The sequence below is a fragment of the Lactuca sativa genome, chromosome 2 (assembly GCF_002870075.4).
Source record: "Lactuca sativa cultivar Salinas chromosome 2, Lsat_Salinas_v11, whole genome shotgun sequence".
Taxonomy (NCBI): Eukaryota; Viridiplantae; Streptophyta; class Magnoliopsida; order Asterales; family Asteraceae; genus Lactuca; species Lactuca sativa.
In genome coordinates, this window is record NC_056624.2 from 233193096 (window position 1) to 233215774 (window position 22679).

At 39.3% G+C, this 22679-nt stretch overlaps 1 protein-coding gene across 1 annotated transcript; it reads right to left on the reverse strand.

Annotated features, from left to right (window-relative positions):
* Nucleotides 1-11121: 11121 nt before the first annotated feature.
* LOC111888878 (probable protein phosphatase 2C 76) lies at nt 11122-13947 on the reverse strand. Its single transcript, XM_052768198.1, has 9 exons — nt 13802-13947; nt 12828-13141; nt 12566-12693; nt 12387-12485; nt 12157-12315; nt 11949-12035; nt 11742-11833; nt 11596-11670; nt 11122-11476 (listed from the first exon to the last, which is right to left on the reverse strand). Exons 2-9 carry the CDS (start codon nt 13073-13075, stop codon nt 11324-11326), a joined length of 1041 nt encoding a protein of 346 aa, XP_052624158.1. The 5' UTR covers nt 13076-13141; nt 13802-13947; the 3' UTR covers nt 11122-11323.
* Nucleotides 13948-22679: the final 8732 nt, after the last annotated feature.

The following is a 22679-nucleotide window of genomic DNA, read 5'->3' on the forward strand; positions in this document are numbered from 1 at the left end:
TATATGTCATTTCAAGAGTATGTATATGGTGAAGGGAAAGCAGTTCCATCCCCAGTACGAGACCATTTTAGGAGACAAGACGAATCTTCGTCTAGTATGTCGTCCAGTGGTCGCTCTCATAGTAGAGGTCGGGGCAGTGGGAAACACAAGCTAGACGAGTTGTTGAAACGGGTACATGCACTGGAGCAGCATGTGTTTATGAACCGACAACCTACAGAGGTTTTTGTTGAAGAAGTGAATAATGACCAATTTTGGAACGACATTTTTTTTGATGATACGACAGTGTCACAAAGAAATTATGATGAACAAGTTAGTTACACGCTACATTATTTATTAAATTTTATTAACATATATGAATACCTGTGTTCATATTTTATATTTGAAAATATAGGTTGTGCAAGATGAAGTGATGAATAAAAACAATACAACTCAAAATGTTTTTGGTGATACTCAAGACGACAAGGTTGTTATAGATGTTACCTTTACGATTTTAATAATTACTTTTTAATAAAGTGTCTTTCGTTATTAAGTAAAAAGTTATATTTTTAATGTAGGTGTTGGAGGAGAGTAATCAGTATGCGGGGAACAAATTTGATGATGATGTGTTTGATGTAAACGATTATAGTGAAGTTAAAGAGGTTATTATAGTTACATTAATATTATATTAATATTTTGTTTATTTAGATATTATTGCTTATTAAATTATGTGTATTTCGTTATTAAGTATGAAGTATTATCTTTAATGTAGGAGTGGGAGGAGAGGAATGACAATGCAGGGAACAAATTTGATGATGATGTGCCGGATGAAGACGAACTAATAATAACGGGAAATGTAGATTATTTTCATGATGATGATGATGACAAAGAAGTTACACCCGATAAACCTAGGAGTCGAAAACCATCACAATTTTTATGCACTCTTTACACCGAGGTATTCGTTTTATTTATAAACTGATGATTTTATGTTTATGTGAATTATCTGAAAGATATACATTTAAACATATGAATATTGTTTTTAGTTGCACACGACACCGAAACAAAAAAGAAGAACAAAAAAGAAGGTTGGTACGAAATCAACATGCCCCGTTCCTCCTCCAGTTTTTGGTGTTGCTCATGACTTCTCCATGTTGCGCCTGCAACCTTACGTAGCAGGCGGTGAGGATGTCATCCAAAATTATGTATTGCATTCATACGATGTGCAGCATCGTTTGTTTAATTTCGTGTTAGATAGAGATTTTTGGAGCTCATTGTTTGGGCATACACACGACGGATGGTTGGAGTCAGCGGTAAATAAATTGTTAATTAATTCTTTTAAAAGTTAATTGTTTTTTAGTCAATAACAAAAGTATCATGTGTGCAGCATATAACCATTTGGTACCGACTTTTGATGGAGAGACGGTTTGAGAGCGACCGACATACAATAATGCCTCCAAATTTTTTTGTTTCTCATGCTTTGGAAGAAGGACAGGACTGGAGGGCGTTTATGGCTGGTATTGCTACATACCCTAACTTCATGGTTGCTTGGTGGGATGTTGATACGGTAAACTTAATAGTTTATATTGAAAATAATATCGTTTTTTTGTTATGTTTTTGTATTGTGATGTTTTTGTATTGTGATGTAAATAAACATAATTTTATTTTCTGATCCTTATACAGGTCTTATTGCCGATTCATTCATCCCCTAATCATTGGCTATTTGGGGAACTACGATTAGCGTCAATGGAAGTGCATATTTATGACAGTCTTGGTAGAGGTGCTTATGAAAAATTCCAATCCGAAGGAATCTTTTCCAAATTTGAACGTCGGGTGGCAAATTATTTGGACAAGATTAATTATTGGGCGCGGAGGAACATCCCAAGGATTCCATTGAATATGCAATTCATTTATGAAGAAAACGTTCCCCAACAAAGTAGTCATTTGGGAGATTGCGGTGTTTTTCTTTGTATGTTTATGGAGCAATTGGTTTCAGGTCAACCAATACGTGTTCTTATTGACCCAAAGAACGCAGCTTTAGAGTTCCGTCTCCGGATGGCAAAAATTATTTGGGGGTCTAGTCTTGCTCCTCTGTAGTTGGATTATATAAATGTATATACAAATTAATGTTGGATTTCATTATTAGTTTATCTTTAGAGTTTACTCAACGGATGACAAAAAATATAACGTTACGACAATTACAACAATTTAATGACCTACTAATTACTTATCAATAAATTCAACATAAGAACGACCACAACATTTGTTTTAACGTTACAAATACAACAATTTATTGACCAAACAACTTCAAAACCATAAAAACAATATTGAAAAACTTACAACTTGTAAACAAGAACTGCCAAGAACAACACCCAACTACAAACCAACGCTATCTTTAACTTCTTATTTTCTGATTGAAAGAGCTTATTAGAGTTAGCTACTTTAGCTATTACCATAGAAGATTGGTCCTTCTCTTCATCAACCCAACTGATAAACCCGCATTTTGGTCCCTGTTAAATTTAATATCCACAGTAAGAAAATAAATTTGTGTCATGTAAACACGAGGGTTTAAATTTGAATGACGGTAAGAACATGATACCAAATACGGGCAAGCGTAGAACAATCTTCCTGGGTTTTTAGCTGTACCCGAAATCCTAACGATACGTTCTCCTCCACAATTGCAGTATGCCATTAGCCTTCTTATTCTTTTAAATCGGAGTTACTTTCTCAGTTAAATTTTTTCATAATGAGTGACACCCATTTATAGAATAAATCATATTACGGACAATTCTTTTTGACTATGAAATAAACTGGTTTGACTATGAATTCATAAAAGTTCAACTATGAAATGCAGACAAGTACATTCTGTAGTATTGTCATGTCGGTCAGTGAAATTTGACTATGAAATGAACTGGTTTGACTATGAATTCAAAATGTTCAACTACGAATTTAAAGGGTTAAACTATGAATTTTGATCAGTAGAGATACAATATCTTCTATTTATAATTCCATTTGTGTGATCATTGTAGAGCACAATTATCGGTATTGAAAATGAGTAGTCACAGCCAAAGAACCTTTTCTCAACTACCAATTTTCTTGCATAACCTTCAAAGAACAAATTAGTTATAAAGTACCCGTTGCAGTTCCCTGAGTTTAAAAATTAGTTATAAAGTTGTTGTAATATTATCATGAAACATATTAGGTTGCCAAATGATCGTTTGTTGTTTTTTTTAAATAACATGTTGTAACTGTTAAAATAAATCTGCAAACTATATTTTATAATATAAAGGCTTCATTCATTGTTATAATCAACAAACTTAACTAAAATATGAAAGCATAGCAATGTCTTGTAAGAGTTAATAAAAATATTACAATACATAATAAGCTAACAACTCGTCATTACTCTTAATTTCAAGGTTGTTTTATATCAAAATCAGCGTTATGGGTTTGTGAGCAACCCGCTGAACCACCAATATTATATGCCATTTCTGCAGTAGAAATTATGTGACCTGCTCTGCTACCAGACGCCCTTCCAGTACAATTATTTCTCGTGTGTCCTAGGTGACCACATGTAGAACACTCTTTTATAATTGGACCCTCGCCTTGGGATGGAATGCGGTCTGTGTTTCTTGGCCTGCCTGGCTGACGTTTATCCATTATAGGTGGCTTAACAATCATCAAATCATCGGGGATCTCCCATTCGGATGGCTTCGGCAGAGGGTTTACTGATTCCTCATATGTTTTCCTCAGTGTTTCGGTAAAGTAAGCATTTAATGCAAACCTCGAGCAGTCTTGGTAATTGTTCACTGTTAAACATCTTATGACATGACCACAAGGTATCCCATCAAGTTGCCAATGCCTACATGTACATGTCATATGTTGAAAATCAACAATCACATTTTGTGCCCCCTTTTTGACCTCGCATTTCGTATTTGAGATCATGCGAACATCCCATTTGGTAAAAATTTTCTTGTTTTCTTTTACAACTTCATCCGCCCAAGGGGTAAGTGTTGTTGTTGCTTCCGCTAAAAAAACAGCCAAAATGAAGAAGTTAAAATCAATAACATCGAAACTAATAAAACATTAATATTACAAATTTACGTAATACCTGCAAAGTTACGTCTTTGAAACCACCATTGTTGCATTGTAGCACGAAAAAAATCAATCAACATAAGTATTGGCACCTTACGTGCGTGTCTAGATAATGCATTTATAGACTCCGCACTGTTGGATGACATAAGATTGTATCGGTTCCCTTTAAAATGTGCCCTTGACCAGGTTTCTGGATTTATACTTTTTAAGTACTCCCATACTGGTTCTTTTGTCTTTTCCATAACATCCATGGCAGCATCAAAAGCATCAACTGTGTACGCCCTACACGCCTCCCAAAAAATTCCTTTAACCGTCTTACTCTTGCCGAATCTAGATACTATGTTGAAATACAAATGGACACCACATATTCCATGATGAGCGTGAGGAAAAATGTTGGCAACGGATGTTGCTATAGATGGAGACCTATCAGATATAATTGTAAGCTCCTGCATATTTCCTATGCAATCACGTAGTTTTTGAAAAAACCATGTCCAAGAATCAGTACACTCATTTTTGCATATACCATATGCAACCGGTAATATTTGATTTTGTCCGTCCTTAGTAACTGCAAGTAGCATGGTACCTTTGAACTCGCCCTTTAGGTGAGCTCCATCTACTACTAGGGTCGGCTTACAAAAATTGACAAAAGCTCGTACCTACAATACATTGTATATCTATTCAAATACACCAAAATAAATATTAAAAAAAAATTAGAACATGATAATACTAACCGAGCAACCGAGTGCGACGTACAAAAACTCAAACCGATCATCAGCATCTGTTTTAATATGTGTGACAGTACTCGGATTATGTTTGGCCAAGTTGTGACAATACGCCGGAAGTTTGGTAAAAGAATCCTCTTTCGTACCCCTTAACGACAACAATGCATATTGTTTCGCACGCCATGCCTGATGGTATGAGATATTGATATTCAATTGAGCATTCATATCATTAACAATTTCTTTTCCCCGATAAACTCTACTATAGTCTTCAGCCAAAACATCAGCAACATATTCACCCAAAACATATTTGTTTGCTTGTCGATGATTAGGTTGCAACAATGTTGAAGAACATGTGTGTACATCAACAAATTTATTCACTTGGAAAAGTCCATCAGTATTTTTAATTGCTTTTGCTCTTAGTAACCAAGAACAATTTTTCGAAACACACACAGCTTCATACCTTGATTTGGTGGATCTACTTGTCCTCGTCTGGAAACCTTCTCGAAGACATTTTTTACCAATACACCGCTTTAAAAGTTCTTTGTTTTTAAATATACTCTCACATTGAATCTTTTGAAGATTAATGTCTACCATCTGTGTTGGGATATCTTCATTATTATCAACTGGCCATGCTGGTACAGGGGGCATACCGTAAAAAAGGTTATCGGGATACTTAGCTTTAACTTCATCACCCAACTCATCTCTATCGGAATTACTTTGTAGCTCGGTTATATCTAAACATACATCACCAACATCAACATAATGCCCGTAAACATGATTTTTTTCATTTTTTTGAGTTGAATTTTTTTTCTTTTTAGTTTTATCTGTCACACGTCTATTCATAAGTTTAACTTCTTGTTCGGCAACATCATCACAACGACCACCAACATGATTAAGATATGTACCAACATCATCATCACCAACATACTTGTAATTCTCGGGATCCACATATTGAATAGGTGAATAACTAACATTAACATTTTCAGCAACACTGTGAAACTGAGGTACACTAGGAGTATTGAAAGTACCTATCGGATCGTTGCTCCCTTTAAAACTGCATAAATTACCAACAACTTCGTTTCCAATTTCACCGCCCCCATTAACCTCCTCAACTTCATCAACCACCACAAACACTTTCACAGCCCTTCCTCCACTACATTTGATTACGTTTATCAACATTCTAACATTCACGTCTTCAACTATAGCTATATAATAATTTAATTCAGGATGGTGGAAACGAAGACTAATTCTATATTTGTCTAACAAACCAATTTTGCTTCTTACCATAGATACAAAATCACTATAACTAATATACTCAGAAAATATCAAAGCAAATTCAGAAATACCTCCCTGTGGACATATGTATTCCAGATTAGTTCCATTAACTTGCCATCTCCCACCGGTTACAAGACAAACCAAATATTCAATCATTTTTTGAGCAAATTGTAGAGATAGAGAGTATTTCACAAACCAAATAACAACCAAAATGATATTTTTTCTACAAAAATTTTTATATAGCAAAGCCCATTTCGTAGTCAAACCAATTCATTTCGTAGTCAACCTTAAAAAAAAAAAAAAAAAAAAAAAAAAAAAAAAAAAAATCATCATTTCGCAGATAGGATCAGAGGATTTCGCAGATGGGACCTATTCCATCTGCGAAATTACCCCTATTTATACCGAAAAATATTAAAAAAAAAAAATTCTCATCTGCGAATGTATGTGCTTCAGGCACTTGTACATTCGCAGATGAGATGCCCATTTCGTAGATGGTGCCTTCTCATCTGCGAAATGGGTGGCTATTTTTGTAATCCCGATTTTTTTTGGCTATTTTTGTAATGCAATTAGTATAATTGGCTATTTTTGTCATTTTCTCTTATTTCTAATGTTTTGCAAAGTATATGTTTTAAAAATGAAATTTTTGGCTCGTATTTTTGGGATGTTACATTGTAACGACCCAATTTTCACGACCAAAAATTTTGTTTTAAAACATTACTTTAGAGAATATTAATAACTAAAACATTGTTTGATCAAACCATAACACAAAGTGAACCATGTCTAAAAGCCAATTCATACACCCAATCAAAATATCAGAGTACAAATCCCAGTGAAGCTCGTAAATGCGGAAACCGGAGAGTGTGTGTGTGACATGCTGCTACTGCGCCGGCTCCTTTCCCCTAGCTGAGGAGGTACCTGAAACCAAAACTGAAAACCGTAAGCACAAAGCTTAGTGAGTTCCCCCATCGTACCACATACCATACAAACACATAACATACTTACTGTCAGGCTATTATGGGGTGCCTGACTACCCGGTACGGCCGTTCTGGGGTGTCGTCCTACCCATGTCAAGCCATTCTGGGGTGCTGACTACCCATGTCAAGCCATTCTGGGGTGCTGACTACCCATGTCAAGCCATTATGGGGTGCTGACTACCCGTCGGTCCTAACAACCATCTTCGGGGACTAGTCCCCTCTTACTACCTTTATCTCATATAACATAACAAGCCAGCATGCAATCATATCATCACGTACTGTCAGACATATCTGGGGTGTCCGACCTACCCTTCGGTCCTAACAACCGAACTCTACAACTATCACATATACATATCATGCCAGCATACAACATATCAGGTAGTAGCAAACCTAGATGATATCACAAAGACAATCATCTAACATACAACTCCTACTAGTGGGCCGGCATTGTGGCCGTAGACCCACCGCTACTGGAAGGTAACTCACCTCGAAGTAGCTGCTGATCTGATCGGGAACTGACTGCCTACTGCTGCCGCTGCTGCTCCGGAAATCCTCCAGCTGCAATTCCCACAACATACTCAATCAAACACTGCTCACTGACGTTTGGGTAAAATGACCATTTTACCCCTGACCATGCCCTAAGTCAAAGTCAGAGTCAACTTTCAGTTGACCCGACTCACGGAGTTGGCTTTCCAACTCGCCGAGTCACCACCCAAACGATTGTCCTGGATCCCGTTCCTACTTGTCGAGTTAGGCGACGACTCGACGAGTTCTCCTTCTAAACTGATATTCAATTCCTTCATCCAACTCGTCGAGTTGTACGAACAACTCGTCGAGTTCATCTTCATCCGATGAACACTTATGCTAAGACTCGCCGAGTTGTATGAACAACTCATCGAGTCCATCTTCATCTGAAGAACACTTATGCTGCGACTCGCCGAGTTGTATGAACAACTCGTCGAGTCTGTTCTTGATCTAAGGAGATTGTCTTGAACTCGCCGAGTCAGGGCATTGACTCGCCGAGTACCTCCATTGATGAGTTCAGCTTCCGACTCACTGAGTCACACCCCATGACTCACTGCTCACTCGACACTACGAAAAGGGGACAAACTCGGAGACTCGCGAACAGACTCGCCGAGTCGTTGCCATGCACCCACTAAATACACAGATTTGCTCGATTCCAGTCCATGCCATTCACAGATCTGGACTTCTAGGACACGAATCACACGTAAAGTTTCCAACTTTACGTGTGGATATTCACCAATATGGATTTTAGGGCTCAAAATGCCTCAAAAGGGTAGATCTAGGGTGAACAAGCAACATGGGGCCATAAAGCTAACAGATCTGAGCTCCTGGAGCTCAATCTTGCCTAGATCTAGAGGCCAATTGACTTATTACAAACCCTCAAGCATACACAATCTTGGAAATGGCTCAAAAAGGACTTTTATGGAGCTATAAGCTTAAAAACAGAGGGGAAACGAGCTATACCTTAGGGGAAACGTTGGAATGACACAGAGATGCTTGGCCTCCTTCTCCTCTTCTTGATTCCCTCTTCTTTTCCTTCAAAGAAACTTCAATACACCACAAAACACTTCAAACTCACAAGAAAGCAAGACTAGAGAGAGATACAGGGCTCTGAGGGTGAATGGGAGCTGGCTTGGGGCAGTTAAGTCGTTTAAATAGGGTGCAAACCCCTGAAACTTAGGGTTTCATCCAACAGCTGTGACTCGCCGAGTCCAGGATATGGACTCGCCAAGTCGCCAACTTAAACTTGTCCCGGGTCCTGCATCCACTCGGCGAGTTGGACCTATGACTCGCCGAGTCCAAGGCTAAAAGAAGGGAAATACTTAAATAACATTTACGTACCAGGAACCGGGTGCTACATACATCCCACTTCAGTAACATCACCTGCCCGGCTTTCACTTCCGCCAGACCTTCTGCTACCTGGAGCTGTATGAGATGCTTAAAGGGTTCTTATTGTGGATTATGTGCTTCACAAACTGATAAGGTAAAAACCATACTTGTTATTGACTTTTTTAGTCAAACTAACTAATCTTTAACTCCATAACTCGTACTAATCATTCAATCTTTTCAAAATCTACAAAAAAACCCTTTTGAGGAATAAAACTATAATCAATTCCGAGATATACCCATTAAGATTCTGATGTGTTTGTGGTGGAATCGCTGCTACATCAAACTAGATTTCAAATCTTATCGTTGCTAAATCATTCTTATCATTAACTGAAGCCATAGGAACTTCCTGGACTTTTCTAGGGTTTGGGGTTATATCAGTCATAGGAACTTAATGGACTTTTCTCAGGTGCCTAAACATTTTTCTTGCTTTTCAATTTTCTATTAATTCTCAGGTTCAATTTTTCTTGTATCTTTATCTTGTACTCAATAATTAACTTGAACATGTTAGGATTGATGTAATTTCCCAAATAAAGTTAACCCGGTTCCAAATCTTTTATAATAAAATGTTTGTCAACTTATTTATGTTGCTGATCTTGTATATTGTAGGTATACCTTTAGAATTTGGTCTTCAAAATTCTGCCTTTAAAGTGTTTGTGAAAAGTCCTCAACGAATGAGAGTGACAATGAGTGCACTCTATAAGGGGTTACATTCTTGGAACATTATTCAAAGCATGTGAATATGAGGCCTTTACAAAGCAGCATTATCGCGAGCTTTGAGGCATGAGTAAATCTGAAACAAAAAGAAAGTTGACTCAATAAAAGCCTGAATTGGAGAAATATGAAGACTTTTATACATTTTTGTGAGAGGAGCAGAGAAAACTTGAAGTAAACCCACGATTGCATCCGGCAATGGGAAGATGTTGACATATCTTTTACTAATGCACATGTAAGTCTTTGTTATTATTCATTGATTCTTTTTCTACATAGAATGTTGTGAATGGAGTAGCATATGATTGATTTATATGATATTTGTGAATAGTCTTTTAATAAACACGCGCTGTAATATGTTTTTGAAATCTGTAAATATAGCTTGCTCAAGGCTTGTTTTCATGTTAGTATGAATGTTATTAAGTTTGGATTTAGAATGTAAAAAACAATAAACAGGTGTAAAATAGCGATTCTGATAGAATATTCAAAACCATTCTGCAAAAATAGTTTATTCTGTAAGAATATTTATTGTTGTATTCTGATAGAATTGTAGCTAATTGTTTATATGTTTAATGTGGTTGTTACAAGTGTATCACTACAAAATATTTTGCAATAAATTTGTGATAGAAATTGCTTGAAAAATGGCTTGAAGACCTTATGGTAAAGGCTTGAAGAATGCATTAAAGAATGATCACACTCATACAATGTAATTAAGATTGTTGTTATTTTTTAGGAATTACATTTGTTATTTTTTCAGAATGTTGTTATTATTCAATGAATCACAATCATACAATGTAATTATTTGGTATATTATTAGTTTAAGAATTGATTTTGTGTATTTTTTCAGAATGTATTTAGTAGTTTATGATTGACATTATGTCATTCTGACAGAATAAAATCGAAAATATATTTACTAGTTCATGGTTGTCATTCTATCATTCTGACGGAATAAAATCGAAAAATATATTTACTAATTTATGATTGGCATTCTATCATTCTGACAGAATAAAATCGGATTTTTAAATTTGAATTAATTTAAAATGTTCAGATTTTTTAAAATAAAAAATCTAATTAATTATCCTTAAAAATCCGAAAATTTCCTTTTTTAATATAGGTTAATTGACTAAAATGCCCTTATGCTGAAATTAGTGTGATTATATGGTACATGTTATCCTATTTTAATATCATAGACCCTCAGATAATGACTTTTGATTCTATTCCATCCGGTGAGATTTGTGCATTCTGACACACAATAGTTACTAGAAACAATATAACCTAACCCTATATATATATATATATATATATATATATATATATATATATATATATATATATATATATATATATATATATATATATATATATATATATATATATATATATATATATATATATATATATATCCCAGTGTTACATTTGGCAATGAAAATGAACATAATGAATATGATTGGTGGGAGTAAAGAGAAAGAAAGTGACATCTTTTATTCAAGTGTAAAAGCAAACAGGATCAAGAGCAAAAATTAGAATTTACACGAGAAGACACAATTTTCATGTCTCTCTTCACTGCAGAACAAAAGTTGCAAAAGAAAGCCATAAATTGAATAAAAAAACATGAACATCTTGAGCAGCAATGCAAGAAAACCGAGGCATGAAATCCCTCCGGCATTAGGCATCAGTTTGGGTTTGTGGTTTTATGGTGGTAGGCTTGACTACAATGCAGGTGATATTATCACAACTGCCACGGGTAAAAGCAGTCTCCGTCAGCTTTTGAGCTGCTGCCTCTGGTTCTTCTTCAGTCTGTGCAAGTGACACAGCATCCTGATGATGCAAAATTTCACAATCAAGCTTACTTCTTCAACAAACATTATATATATATATATATATATATATATATATATATATATATATATATATATATATATATATATATATACTACCTCATTGGGTACAACGTCCCAGAGACCATCACTTGCAAGAACCAGCAGTTCAAATGCTTCATTCAGCTCTTGTTCCTGCAAAAGAGAAAATGTAGGTAGGTTCAACAGGGAATCTAATATTAAGGTAACTAACATGAAATGGCAACCTGGATTTCAGGTTCGGCCACCACATATTGCTTCAGCATACGGTTTCCAAATGCACGAGACATTGCCAATACGCCTCCAACCCTCCATGTGCCTTGAACAAAAATTAAAGACAAATATTTGAATATCAAAACATGAATTAGAAAGTACGTACTCCTGTTAAGTAGTATTAATTAAGTTATCCATTTTCCATTCACCGCTTAATTTACCTGCCCACATGACAACCCCACCAGCACTTTCAATTCGCATCCGCTCATCACTTCTGTTTGGTTTGTGATCCTCAGAGAGGGCGATCGCTGCCATTATCAACAACAACTCAAACGGGTTTAGTAATTAGTTAACCTCGATCAAACAACAATTAATCTTATCTTATGATCAGCCAGCCTCACTGCTAATTTGATAGGAAATTAATTTTACCTTTGCCCTCATTGGATATTACAGTCCGGGAATCTCCAACATTAGCAACATACAGATAGTTTCCTACCAAAACTGCTGTCGAAGCAGTAGACCCATCATCGCGAAAATTATCCTTTTCGGACTCCAAAAAGTCTTTGTCGGTTTGCTGATAAGTCTCACCTGTCAAGTTATTCAAATTCTTGGATTCAAAATTCATGTTGTATGTGCATGATAAGAATTAGTGAACTCACTAATAGCCACTTTTGTGTTTGTTATAAACTCTGGATGCTTCATGAGGTTCTTAAACAGATTTTCCTTTAAATATTGAGATGCACGCGAACCACCATGACCTACAATCAAAATATTCATTCATTCATTTTAAAATTTAAATCTGCAAATTTAAAAATCAGCTGATGGGAAAGAATATAACCGTCAAATATCCCGAAGAGGCAGACCATTTTCCCATCGATCTTGCAAGTCTTGATGTCATAAAAATCCTCCATGCTAGGTCTTTTACCTCTGAAACTTGAATAACCGCAGCTCAATTTTCCATCTTCACTGCCAATATTAGGGTGTAGCTTTAATACATAATAATTAATCACATGTGGATTGCGCCTATAGGTTTATATATACTTACTCTAGAATGTACAGCATTCTTACAAAACGTACAATGAATAAGAGAATCAATTTACCTCTTCCAACCTCCACTTGTATATGAACCATCACTATCCTTCTCTGTCAAAGCATCAGCAATCAAACCCCGACTCCCGGATGCACCTGCAGCCATCATCCTTTTCCCAGTTGTCAACCACTTGTGATCAGAAGAAAATGTTACTATAGGACTTGTCTTCAATTTTGCAAACTGCAACAACCCTTCCACAGGTTTCCCAATATGCCCTCCTTGCAGAATCAATGTCCTCAGGTAACTGCTGCATATCATCTAAGAATCCACAACCTGGTTTGGCCCTGTATGCCAAACCTTTACCTTGAGTTACCAACAAATTTCCTGCTAATGTCACAGATTTCATCATATTTCTAAACAATCAGGGGCGTAATATGTATACCAACATACATAGAAACTCATATATTTACGCTTTTGAATAGCAATATATATACCAATGTGTTGTAATATATATATATATATATATATATATATATATATATATATATATATATATATATATATATATATATATATATATATATATATATATATATATATATATATATATATATATATATATATGATTGCCTTCGTTCATGTTATGTGGGATGATGTAGGTGCATATAGACGTTTAGAAACAAAAATGTCTCAATACCTGGTTCCTGTTCTCCATCAAACATGCTTTAGAGTAGACACATAGATTACAAACCATCAACCATGTTATGTATTCTGTAGCAACGTTCTCAAAGAACCAATCCCTCCAAATTAAAGTATTTATTCATATAAGATGATTTTAAAAATCATAAATCATATCATAAATGGACAAATTTGGAGGCATGAGAATAATTTACTGGAAACTAGATGCAATCATAATGTGCTCATATATACTACTATAATGAGTGAAATGGAATCAATTGCTATGAATTTCAATACCAAAATCCTGAATTTCAGTCCCTAACGTGATGATTATAAACAAGAAAACAAACAAAGAGGAAATCTTACTTTTAGATTGATCGGTTTTCAACGAGCATAACAGATCGATAAGCACCAATCTTTGCAAAAAGAATCAACCAATTGGTGATTATCCAAGAATATCTTGATATACGGATGCGTCCCCTCAACAACAATCTCTTACAAAATTGTCCACAAAAATATAAAAATTAATTATATAGAAACCTGGAATCCTCAATAAAAAAAGAACAAGTCCAAATGGTGGAATCGGAAACACTACAAATTAAGCGGTAATTCAATGGCATTTGTTCCAAGAAAATTGAAGGTGAATAATCCTAAAAGAGTTTTCTTACAAAACTATAAATAAATAAAAGTAAAACGTGGCTGTAGGATTAAACCAAGAGAATTGTAACCGTGTGTCCAAGTATTTTCTTTTTGTAGAAAAACAAAACTAAAAGGGACCCAAAACAAAACTCAAATAAAATAAACAAATTAGTTGTAAGGCCCCCACCAAATTTCTCTTTATTTTATTGGATCGATATCGACTTTAGTTTAGGAAAGGAAAACGGAGAGTTGCGAAACGAGAGGCGACTGGACTGGTTCTAAGAATCAGAAGAGAAGATCAATACAAAAATTGATGTGCACGTGCGACTGGTTGTGTGCCATTACCTGCTGGCTCACCTCTAAAATGCGCCTTCACATACATACATATATGTATATAAAATTATAAAACATTAAATCCTGAAATGCACCCACAGTTACCGGACCGGAGAACTAGACAGTAAGGCAGTAAGGCCGATCATGGGTGTGGTTTTTGGCTAAAACAAACCATAAAATGTAAATACACATCGAGCAGTGCATTTTTTCAGTTTTTTGATGAGGCGTGGTTTTTATGGTTGAGGTTTAGTTTAAACTGCATAACTTGTGCGTTTTTTTTTTTTTACACGGTTTTAAACCGCATAACTTTGGTGCGGGTTTTCACCTTACTTGCGAGTGTAATACCCAACTTTATATCTTCATGAAATATATATACATGCATATAAATTTTTCACAAGAGTAGACTCGAATGTATCTAATCTTTCCAAGCATTTCATGTGTGAAGTTAGATTACACTTTTCCATTTGATGAAAAAAAAAATGTTAAAATCCGAAAGTAATATGTAAAGTTGAACTTCTCTTTTAATCCTGTTTCCAACTTTCAAAATTTTCCTTTAGATAATAAAATATTAATATATTATTAACTAAATAACTATTATTATATATAAAAAACAAATCTTCATAAATAGTTCACGTGGTTTTTTAGAATATCAAACTTAGTTTCCAACCTTTCGTTCTGGACCATGTTATATCAAATTTCTATCGTATAAAATGATTTTTATATCCTTTTTAACTTATTTTGTATTTTTTTAATATTTAAAAAAAATAAAAAAGAAAATAAATAACATCGCCTATCTTCTTCCCATCCCCACCCCCACATGATATATTGATCTCTACCCCCCTCTTTCTTTCTCAATAAAATCTAAACTTAGTTCAACCCTAATATAAAAGTTTATCAACAAGTTTGCTATCAAGAATACTAAAAGAGCTTCGCATGTTGTCGGTTAGCTGTTACAATATATAATTACTCACTAAAATACTATAATTTTGATATGTTTAGTGCTATAAAGTTTATCATTGTTTAAAAAAATCTTTAGTTTATATAATTTTATTTGTTACACGTTAGGGCCTAAGAGCCTTTTTTCTGCCTCGTCTTGGGCATTTGAATCCCCATGATCGGCCCTGGTCCCCCTTTAACCCTCCCATTTGCCTGCCTTATACCATAGATCGCAACTATCCGTCTTTCTCACTTTTTACTCCAATCGGTCTCCTTCGCTGCCACCACCAACATCACCGCCATCGGTATCTATATCGATTTAGGCACACCAGCTTACCAAACCACCGTCATCATGACTTTCCACTAAACCAAAATCCTAGAACTTCCCAAGGTTTTGTCCACAACATATTACTACTAAAACATACGGATTTGTGTATAAGTTCCCATCAATTGGATTACATGCTTTGAAACGACTACCGACTTTGTATTTGAGGTTCAAAACGCCCAACAGATTCCTAATAAAGCAGGTTGGTTTGATTTCTTTTTCTCTCCTCAAAGATGATTTGCTTATAAAATTGGCACCAATGGGGATAGTGATCAGAAATTGTAACGTCCCAAATTTCAAGACTAAAAATTTCTTTTAATAAACCATTACTTAAAGTGAAATCATCGATTCAAAACACAATTAGAGTATTAGTTTCCAAAACACATGTTCGTTATCAGAGTAAAACATTCCCAGGGTGTATAGTCTATGGTGTGTGCAATGTGATCACCCCGAGCTCTTCCCTCCGCTACCGGAAGTACCTGAAACCAAAACTGAAAACCGTAAGCACGAAGTTAAGTGAGTTCCCCACCCTACCACATACCATGCATAACCACATACTATACATACTGGGCCACGCCCGCTATCCTAGGCCTCGCCCCTACCTCGGGCCTCGCCTGCTACAACGGCCCCGCCGTTCCAGGCCCCGCCTGGCTTCGAGCCCCGCTCGGATACAGATCTGTTTCACTCAGGCCTCGCGCTAATGAAATGTGGAACACCATCCACACTCTGCTATAAGTGAGATACGGGGCCTCGCCCACACTCACCTCCCTAACAGGCACATACAAGTATCACACAGACAACAAGTATAAACTATCACATAAACCATTCCTTAGGCATCCGCCCGCTATCATTGGACCTCGTCCTGAATATCATACTAGCATACTGTGCCTAGGGCTAACCCCCGGGTCTTCTACTCATACTACATGGGCCGGCATTGTGGTCGTAGACCCATTCACACAAAAAGGGAAACTCACCTGCACTGGCTGAAGGCACTGATGATCCCACTAGTTGCTGCCCGGAAACTCTCTGAACTCCTGCTCCACTAGCTCCCCGAGCTATCACTATCAATGAAACACTTAGTCTGACTGGCCCCCGAAAGACAACCAAGTCAACTCTAGTCAAAGTCAAAGTCCTGGTCAAAGTCAACCTCCCAGGTCAACCCTACTCGCCGAGTCAACCTACTGACTCGCCGAGTTCATAAGTTCAGAGTCCTTCCAATCACGACTCGACTCGCCGAGTCAGTCCATGACTCGTCGAGTCTACCGATTTCCGAGTCCTGACCTGTCTGACTCACCGAGTCTCCACTCGACTCACTAATTCGAGTCTCAACTCGAAGGGTTTGGGGTTTCGCGACCTGACTCGCCAAGTCCAAGAACAGACTCGCCGAGTCCAAGACAACCTTCATCAGACTCACGGAGTTGTTCTTCAAACTCGCCGAGTTCCTGCCCAACTTCATCCGACTCGACGAGTTGTTCATCCCACTCATCGAGTTCCTCCTCATCTTCATGCTACTCGCCGAGTCCATTCAGATCTTCATACATGCATAGGACTTTTGAGTCATGCATGGACCCCAAACTGTAGATCTACCCTTCCCAAGCCTATTCCTCACGTAAAGTTGCAAACTTTACGTGTAAAGAAGGAGATTTAGGCAAAACACACCATAAAATAGGGTTTAAGACAAAGAGGTTCCATAATCAACTCATGGGCAGATACTTTATGCTTCTCATGACCAAAATATGCTTAGATCTGAAGTAGCAACTTCATATCCGGCTTCTAACTCGAATGGATGACTAACTATGGCTTAAAAAGCCCCAAATCTCACAACCATAGAAGATCTAAAGGAAGGAACGACTTGATACCTTCAATACCTCAGAAAGGCTCCCCAAACTTCAGATCTAAGGTCAATCCTTGAAGCTTCAACGATTCCCCTCTTTCTTCTTCCTTCAACTCACCCAAAAATGGCTTGGAAGCTTGAATGCACAACAATGGAGACTTAGGGTTCGATGTTGTGGGTGAAAGAGGCAGTAAAGGAACCCCAGGGAGAGAATAAGACGTTTAAATAGGCTCCAAGTCCCAAATTTAGGGTTTTCCTCGTACAGACCAGACTCGCCGAGTCCCCTTGGCCGACTCGCCGAGTCGGTCACTTACTCCTCGACCCGGATCCCGCTCGGACTCGCTGAGTTCCTCCTTGGACTCGCCGAGTCATCCCTTAAAATTAGGGTTTTCTTTCCTTTCTTGGCCTTCCAGACTTTGGGTGTTACAACTCTCCCCCACTTAAACTAAACTTCGTCCTCGAAGTTTGCTATAGCCAACCGCCTGCGTTCTGCTTCCAATACCCACCAATTATCCCAACACCAGCTGCCTACCTTCGCTGGTCTTCCACCCGGTCATTCTGACTAACATAATCCTCGGGGATAAAAACCTTGGGTCAACCCTGACCCTGAACAATTTAGAAACACAACTTACTCAACCGACAATCCTTCTGGTACTCTCCGAGTACCGCACTTGAACTCATAGGGGTTCACCCCTTCTTTCCTTACGCGATCCCCTTGCCTTCCCAAGGCGATGCTCCATAACCAACTATTTCCTCTGTCACTGTGAAGATCCTATCTTCACCAATCCATTATTCCTGCTACTTCCAGTACGGGTCATTATCGCTAGTATCCACTGGACATTTCTTTCTACTATAATTTGGTGTCGAGCACTCCACAATCAATTAACTGAATCCCACCATGGACTGCTTACCTGCACTGCTACTGGCTGAAAACTCTGCTATTCCATATCTGCCTTCCGGATGCACTGAGACCACCCTGGTCCTTATCAATCTACCAATATCTGGATTACCGGCTCCCACCGGTCGCTAAACCCAACACAACTCCTAGTCGCTCCCAGCGACTTCGAAGAAACTTCGATCACCTATAACTGCGATCTATTCTGCCATTCAGGCACTATAATCCTGGGATCCCCGATCCCCTATCTTGACACTAAGGTCCCTACCAGGTCCCACCTGTGCTGCTAAAACTCACGGGCCTCGCCCATGGGTCCCACCCGCCTCTAACCTTCTAGTCCTACTTGTCTAATCACTCTCGCTCGGGCCTCGCCCACGGGTCTCACCCAGCCATATTACTGAGCAACCCTGCTCTCAGGTCTCACCTACACTGCTAATCTCAGACGGGCCTTGCCCACGGGTCTCACCCAACTATATCCTGGAGCGGCCTCTCCCAAGGTCTCACCTCTCTAGGGCTATACAGGAAAACTCCTTATCATTCTCATCCACTGCCCATTCCTGATCCCTAACTGATCACTAGGAGATAAGGGCCTCGCCCCAACTCCGCCAACGAGGCTACTATGGAATGTTACGGCTTACCCGCAGTCTTACATCACCTTCCATCCCTGACTGCTAGTGAATGCTACGACTGCCTCGTAGTCTTACAACACTCTCTACCACTGACTGCTAATACGAAGGCAACCCATGCTATCAATTCTCAAGATCTTCATTCTGACTCTCTCGAGTCCTACAGGCGATCCACCAACCTGAATTCCCAACCACGCTTTAACCATCACCAATACACGCACTAGCTGAGGGGGGGGGGGGGGGGTTTCTCAAACTCCCAACCCTGAACTCCTCGATCCATCAAACGCTGAACTACTTATTTTCCTTCTCGGAGGTCGCGCACTCATTCTGGGTCTGCGTGCTCCTACCTTTGCACACTCGGAGGATTCTCCCCCACTTCGGTCCTGCTTACCCCTTGCTGCTCGATACTCAAAAGAAATCTCAATCCTTGCTACCATTCCATAATCAAGCTGCTGAGGATCCCAAGCTTACCGTAGCTAGGGATCTAACCAATCCATCTCTAAAACTATACCACTCCGAACTAGCGAGACATACCAAGTCCCTCCCAAGCATGCTACAGTTACTGCATCCTATGTAACCTTCTCCAATAGGGCACATCCCCTAACTACCATACAAATATCTGAGGTATGCAAATGACATATAACATAATCACAAGCAAGCCACACCATAATACTATACTCATACCAAAATGGATGCAGAACCATAACAATATAATCATGCACAAATAAAAGAACTGAAAACGGAATTCGCATACCTGCAACGTCCGGCGCTGCTCGCAACTCCAAGGTAGCCATCTGAAAAGCCCTGCCTCCTATCGCAGGAGCATCTGCACGGCCCTGACGGCCATCTGTGATCCTCAAAGTTGCAGGGGCAGGTGCCATCACCCGTCCTGCTGAAAACAAACTGGGGCACTGGACCTTCTTGTAGCCCCGCTGATTGTAGTGAAAACATATCAAGTCTGATCCCTGTGTGGCGGTAACAGTACAATCCCTGCTAAAATGACCAGTCCGACCGCACTTGAAGCAGCCAGACTCACCACTGCTACCACTCCTGCACGCGCCCCCGTGCGCCCTGCCACACTTCCCGCACCGGCTGTGGTCCTGATAATCCCTCGATCTCGAATCCGATCCCTTGGGCCTTTTGCCCGAACCCGCGGCTACTTGAACCTCATCCGGCTTCCTCTTCCGGATCTGCTCCAAATCAATTTCCCTCTCTCTAGCCCGAGAAATCATATCTTCCAGCGTCTTACAGCTAGATCTGCTCATGAACTCCCTGATGTCGTCCCTCAACATCTCATGGTATCAGGCCTTCTTCATCTCCTCATCCGCGACATACTGCGGTACAAGAAGAGCCCTCTCCCTGAACTTGGCGGTGATCTCCGCCACAGTCTCAATGGTTTGCGTCAAATCCTGAAACTCTCGTGCCAACTGCTGCACCTCAATAATTGGCAAAAACTCCGCCCTGAACCTGGTCGAGAAATCGCTCCAAGTCATCGCGTCCAACGCGGTATCATCCCCCAAAGCATGACCAACCTCTTCCCACCAATCCCTCGCTCTGTCCTTCAGAAGACAGGAAGCGAGTCTAACCTTGTCCCCCTCGGGACACCGGATCGTACGGAATGCGTTGGCAACATCAGCCAACCATCTGCTGCTAGTGATGGGGTCCCTAGCCCCATGATAATCTGGTGCCCCACAAGCCCTGAACTCTCGAAATGTCAAGGTACGCGCTCCCATCAAAGCCATCATCTCGGTACGGAAGGCTCCCAGCCTCTCATCCAAGATCTCCAGTATACCCTCCTTGACCGTGCCAAAGATCACAGGAGTCTGGTCTAGAATACTACGCGTAACCTCGGCTGATATCAACTCCCTCATTCGCTCCTCGAACTGCTCGGCTCCTGAACCCGAGCCTGATCCCTCTTCGGCGCCTGATCCGCCCGCTGGTCTCTCTCTCAACGTCACCATGCTGAAAACATAATGCATCCACTATCAGAATACTCATCACTGCTGCGAGACCAAACACACACCCTACCAGGTTCCCGGTCTTGTCTCGGCCTTTCCCGAATCGAGTACGGATCCTCTGCTTTCAGTAGTACGAGCCCATACTACCTTCCACATCTATCCGTACTTTCCTCAGGAATTGCTTCGACTCCACCAGGTCCCTTATCCACTACTACTGCTCCCAGCACTATCTCATCCTAGGCTTTCCCTAGGGAAACCTCTAACTCAGCTCAAACCAGTCTTCAGCTGCTGAAGGTCTCCTTGTGATGCCAATTAGCCATTACCTGAATACCATCACATGTGACGAGGCTCAGATAATCCTTTGAGTAAAAGACTCGCCCCTACAACGGTTGGACTCAGACAAGAGCTGCGCAATAGGGCCAAATCCAGTACTCTGAGATTATTCAACCCTAATCACATGTGACGTGACGTATTCCCCTAATGGCTAACACCCATCACTCAGGATCCCACAATGCACAAAGCAAGCAGCATTCAGACAAGTGGAAATCTAACCATAACATACACAAGCAATCATATCCACATAGCAAGAATCTGAACTAGCATGCAACACAAACTCATAGACTCACAAAAACTCATAAACTCAGGCATAACCTAAACAGGCTATCCTACTGCTGTCTAATCAGCACTATCATGCAACTCAAAAGCACATATAACAGGCACATAAGGCATCATCCCTAGATCCTTAGTCCTAATCTAGCATGCTATTCTATTAACTGATAATCATAACATAAACTTGTATGGGTATTTTGGGGTACTTACTTGAGCTCAGGTGATTGCATGCACCACGCCCTTTTTCTCTTTTCAAAGTTCTTTTCTTTCTGAATTATTTTTGCTTTTGTAAAACTGTTTTCTTTCCCAAAACTCTCTTTTTTTACAAAACTGTCTTTTCATTTTTAAAACTTTTATCCGACCCCTTAGTTTGAGTTCAGACACACCCGAGAGTATGCCCAAATCCCTCAAACCAAGGCTCTGATACCAACTTGTAACGTCCCAAATTTCAAGACTAAAAATTTCTTTTAATAAACCATTACTTAAATCGAAATCATCGATTCAAAACACAATCAGAATATTAGTTTCCAAAACACATGTTTGTCATCAGAGTAAAACATTCCCAGGCTGTCTAGTCTATGGTGTGTGCCATGCGATCACCCCGAGCTCTTCCCTCCGCTACCGGAAGTACCTGAAACCAAAACTGAAAACCGTAAGCACGAAGCTTAGTGAGTTCCCCACCCTACCACATACCATGCATAACCACATACTATACCTACTGGGCCACGCCCGCTATCCTAGGCCTCTCCCGCTACAACGGCCCCGCCTGGCTTCGAGCCCCGCTCGGATACAGATCTGTTTCACTCATGCCTCGCCTATCACAGGGCCTTGCCTGCTAACATATAATAGCACATAAACATATTACAACATATAAGCTAAACACATACTAATGGATCATGTCCAAAGGCCTTGCCTATCCTGGGCCTCGCCCTTATCCTGCTACTGATGAGTCATGGAACCCCGTCCATGCTCAAACTGATAGTGAGATAAGGGCCCAGCCCACACTCACTCTTTCCCTAACTTGGGCCTCGCCCCTGATCTGCTGCTAATGAAATGTGGAACACCATCCACACTCTGCTATAAGTGAGA